The sequence below is a fragment of the Buceros rhinoceros genome, unplaced genomic scaffold, assembly GCF_000710305.1.
Source record: "Buceros rhinoceros silvestris isolate BGI_N320 unplaced genomic scaffold, ASM71030v1 scaffold1142, whole genome shotgun sequence".
NCBI classification, from domain to species: domain Eukaryota; kingdom Metazoa; phylum Chordata; class Aves; order Bucerotiformes; family Bucerotidae; genus Buceros; species Buceros rhinoceros.
In genome coordinates this window covers 1-5194 of record NW_010398089.1, presented here as the reverse complement: position 1 = coordinate 5194, position 5194 = coordinate 1, and the positions used below count along the sequence as shown (strand labels likewise).

The 5194-nt window shown below is 40.0% G+C and overlaps 1 protein-coding gene across 1 annotated transcript in view; it reads right to left on the bottom strand.

The window, feature by feature from the left end:
- LOC104488854 (polypeptide N-acetylgalactosaminyltransferase 2) overlaps positions 1-3783 on the bottom strand; it is a gene marked incomplete at both ends in the record, with an annotated part of 24593 nt that extends 20810 nt beyond the window's left edge. The window contains 2 exons of the mRNA XM_010130944.1: positions 920-1068; positions 3751-3783. Coding sequence (XP_010129246.1) covers positions 920-1068; positions 3751-3783 — 182 coding nt within the window. The remainder of the gene's footprint in view (positions 1-919; positions 1069-3750) is intronic.
- Between the last annotated feature and the right edge of the window lie 1411 nt (positions 3784-5194).

Genomic DNA, 5194 nt, shown 5'->3' with positions numbered 1-5194 from the left:
CTTTCCCTTTTAGTACCACCTCCAGTTTCTTCTACCTACAGAGCTGTGAATGTACTTTCATTCTAACTGCAGAATTAGTTAGGCAAATTAACTACACAGTTGGCTAATTTCATGGTTTGAGACTATGCTTGCCTAGTTTTTAAAACCAAGTTCAACCTGCTTTTATTATTTTTCTTTAAGTTACGGAAGTCCTAATGAGCAACTGTTTTTTAAATATTAATCAATTCTGCTTAAACAAGATCAGTGCAAGTCACTCAAACCCGTTTTTAAATGATTGCCTCCTCCACCCACAAGAAATTAGTAATTTTCCTTACTCTGAGGTGTAGTATTTCCTGAATCAGCACAAGCAGTCTGACATAGCAGAAGTTTTTGAGCATCTGAAGTGTAATTCTGTCCTTTGTTCACTGGAGTGTACATAACTGGATTCCTTTAGGTCTGGAGTTGACAATCATCATATACTTAGAAGAACAGAATGACAGAGTGACTGAGATCGAAAGGGGGCCCCGCTCAAAGCAGGGTCAACTTCAGGCTGCGCATCAGGCTTTGAGTATCCCTAAGCCTGGGGACTTCACACCCTCTCTGGGAAACCTGCTCCACTGTTTGATCATCCTCACAGTGAGACTTACAAATGTCTCACTGTGAAAACCAAGAAAAGCCATCAGATAAACAGGAACAAAGAGACACTGAAATGCAGCACCAGTTTGGATATAGATTATACACTGATGGAAGTCATGGAAACAGAAAAACATGAATAAGACTCGTTGTTCTTTAACCCACTATTTAAGCATCCCAGCACTATTTACTCTTCCTGTCCTTTCAAAAGCTGGAAAGCTCCTGCTTTGAAAACACTCCTGCTGCACAAAAGCCACAAACACAAAAATGTTAATCCGAGTCAAACATGGCTCAGTTTGGCACTTACTGATCATGCCTAGTGTCAGGAATGCTTCGGTCCATTCGCAGTTTGTCACTTTCTACCTGATTGAACTTATTGCGGGCATATGGATCCTGACCAGATCGCACCATGGTTGCACCAACATAAGCATCCTGATCAAAGTCTTGCCACCGAACCTTTCCTACAACAGAAAAAAGAAGAAAATATCCAATTTAATTTTTGCAATTTGAAGAAGAGCATATAGCAATCCAAACATAATTGATGAAATAGCTTGGGTTTTAATTTTGCAAAGTAATTGAATTTCAACAGTATAACAGTGTAATGCCTGTCACTTCAGCATATAAAATTTCTCTAGAACACCTTGTGAATTATTATAAAATTGAACAGTTTTACAGATCTCGGTTTATTCAAGTAATCGCTAGACCATGCCTCATCTTGTAACATCATCATTAATGATCAAGCCATTTGAGGAACAGACCTTTCAGAACCAGAAGACAACACCATTCTCAAACCCCAGCATTCCAGGTAGGCAGAGCACTAGATCGCTCTCCAGCATGACATAACTGCAACCTCTTTTACAAGCAGAACAGATGCACGTTATTAGCCCCTCTCTAACAAGGACCATTACTATGTGACTGGTTGTGGCACTAACATAGAAAGGTAGGTCAGCATCCAGACGCCTGGAATGAAACTTTAGGACTTTCACCATCTTCAGGTGTAAAACAACAGTATGGTATTTATCAAATGTCTTAAAGTTATCAATTCTGCTGAACATTTACTTTTTTTGCCTGTTGACAGCCAAGCCTACAGCAAATTTATACCACCTTTAATTCAAAAGCAGAACTCAAGTTCTAATGCAATACAGACATTCTTGTTTTAACATGGGTATGTATGAGAAGCTCCTACAAACATGTTGTAGTGAACACAGCATGCTATTGGCTTAAAATAAAAAGATACAAAGCGAAAGCTGTCATCTGGGAGTCACCATTTATTACAGATGAGAGGAGTTAATATTCATTGTTTTCATAATTAACATACAAAGTTTTTGAGGTACTTTCAATTAAGTTCAGTCAGTGGTAGGCTGCAGAGATGTCACTCCGTTTAAGCTCAGCTTTTAGACAAGTGACTTAGCTCAGGCACATCCTAAACTAAGCTGATATGCATAGAGGGAATACTACTCTAACAGATATTAATGAGAGTTAGAGGTTGCTCAGATGTTTCAAGGTTTGCCTTTGCTCTGTCTCTCAACCTGCACGGCATGGGAACTAAGAGAGGCCTCATTTACAGCTTTCTGTTCACAAGCCATGCCTCAACTACGGTGTGTTAACTCCTTTTAGAAGATTCTGGAATTGAAAGAACACTTTTTATCACTAAACAAAATACTTGCCTTTTGTTTAACCTGACAAATACCACCAACTCATTTAAAAGTACTCTGTAACCTTATGATCATCTGAGGAGCTCAGCTAGAAAAGCAACTTGGACCGAAGTGTGATTTGGTTTTCAGATGGAAATGGAGTTTGTAAGGCAAAAATATCAAGGCTGGAGGGATGATCGTGGTTTTGGTTTGGTTAGTTTGTTTTTAAGAAACTTCCAAGAAAAGTCACAGAGTAAGAGAAAAGTGCCCATACTTTCGGATTACCGGTTTAAGAGCCAGCCAGTTAATACTAAGCAACTATTTTTACATCTGAATTACCATCCTAAAGAAGTTAAAACATTCACGCACACACAAAAGCTAGAACTAGAGAGTTAAACAAAAAAAGACTGCAGAACATTTAACAGACACTTGGTGAAGCAGCCCAGAGGGAAAACTATAAGAAAATAACTGGAGGAGAAATACAGATTTTCAAATTCCAGTTACTGAAAGAACTCTACAAAGAAAACTTTCCATCTGTTGTTGGTAGCCCACAGACTGCCAAGAGTTTTTCTTAGTCTTTCAAGTTCGTTCTTCAAAATATTTCCAGGAGCTTACTTTGAAAACAAGTTTACACCTCAGCCAGCTACCACACCACAAATAACACAGAACTGTTCAGAAAAATTACACCAAACCTCTCTTGCAACAAAACTATACAAAAATGCAGAGTGGCTTGATTCAGGAAACTGGAAGAAACAGCAGAGATCACAAGATCATCTCCCCACATAACTCCCTCCCTTAGCATTTCCCAATGCTTTTGCAGCCTCCTTGGTAAATGAACTATATTATCACCCTTGCTTCTAATTTTAATATAGCTTCAATAAGGAACATAGGTTGAATGTTTTCTGAAATATAGGACGTCATGTCACTGCTTTTCCATTCTAAAAATAAAAGATTTTAGTACATTTTACAAATTATAATCTAAAATTAAAATGCACTGATACAGGACTTTCAACTTGCGAACACTCCAAATTCCAATGGATTTTAATGCTATGCCTTCTTCAGGACTGCCAGCCCAATGCATTCCTCCAGTCGCCTTCCATCCAGAGGAAAGAGTAACTAAAACACAAGAGGTCATGGAGGTATCACATCAGTGACAGGGTTCACGCCACCCCACGCATTCTTCTTAAAACAGGTTGTGTTCTTCATGAACTACAACACGGGCTGCCCACATGGTTACGAGTGCTAACAGCTCAAATTAACTGCTGGAAAATGAAAAGCTGATCCAAAGCTAAGTATATTTTCCAGCCTTACTCTTGTTGAAACCTTTGCTTTTCTGACGACTGACCAACTGAATTTTTAAGTTAGAAGGGGTTTAACAAACCTCTTCCAATAATAGGTACTGTTTCTTCTGTGTGTTTCCCTGAGGTACACAAATAGGAGCATGTTTGATTTCATTTCTTCTGGGGACTTAGCTGGCTCTGCAGTTTTCCAGAGTTTCAATGACTTTGCCAGGTGGAATGAGTATCAGAAAATGAAGCTACAGTATTTCAAACTTAAATTAAGTTGTAACTTCAAAATCAAGCAAATGCGTGTTTACCTATACTGAGACCTAACATGATAATAAATTAATCTTTTAAACTCAACTCTAAGTGAACTGCAGAGTTTGCTACAAGAGTCAAACAGAAAAAAAAAAAGAGTTAAACAGAGGGTGGAAAAAATAATCACTGATCTGATTAAGAACGTGAAAGCAGAGTATGCTGCCGTGTTAAACTCGTTTCTGACAAGAAGTGCTTATTTTACAGACTGTTCTGAGCCTGAAAACCTGAGTAGAAACTAGAAAAACGTGAAATTCCATGAAGCTGCTTCATTTTGTCCTACTTTTCTCCCAACTTTGAAGTCCTGGAGAAGGCAATTAACAAAAATAATACAATCTACTACTAAAATTAATAACAATAAGCTGGTTGATTTTAAATAGGAAGCACATTTTAATTTTTTTGCTCTGGAATAAGCAGCTGCCTTTAATCAATAGAGCTAGTTTGGTACAGTTTATTCCATTCCAGTTTCCATCCAAGTAGAGCTTGATATAAATAATTTCCAATGTACCATTTATCATTTTCAAAGACTTGACAACCAGCAAATCACAGAATCATTTTGCTTGGAAGAGACCTTTAAGATCATCAAGTCAACTGTTAAGCCAGCACTGCCAGGTCACTGTTGGACAATGTCCCTCAGCACCACATCTATAAATTTTTTAAATACCTCCAGGGACAGGGACTCCACCCCCTCCCTGGGCAGCCTGTTCCAATGCTTAATGACCCTCTCTGTAAAGAAATTTTTCCTAATATCCAACCTAAACGTCCCCTGGCGCAACTTGAGGACATTTCCTCTTGTACTATAGCTTGTTACTTAGGAAAACAGACTGACCCCCACCTCACTACAACCTCCTTTCAGGTAGCTGTAGAGAGCAATAAGGTCTCCACTCAGCCTCCTTTACACAAGGTTAAACAACCTCAGGTCCCTCAGCCGCTCCTAACAGGATTTGTGCTCTAGACCCTTCGTTGCCCTTTGGAGAGCTGCTCCTCCTAACATAAGTTCTCCAAAACCTTCACCAGCTTCGTTACCCTTCTCTGAACACGCTCCAGCACCTCAACGTCCTTCTTGAAGTAAGGGGCCCAAAACTGGCCACAGGACTCAAGGTGTGGCCTCACCAGTGCCAAGTACAGGGGGACAATCACTGCCCTCCTCCTGCTGGCCACACTATGTCTGACACAAGCCAGGATGCTGTTGGGCTTCTTGGCCACCTGGGCACACTGCTGGCTCGTATTCAGCTGAATGTCGACCAACACCCCCAGGTCCTTTTCCAACGAGCAGCTTTCCAGCCACTCTTCCCCAAGTATGTAGCGTTGCATGGGGTTGCTGTGGCCCTAGTGCAGGACCCAGCACTTGGC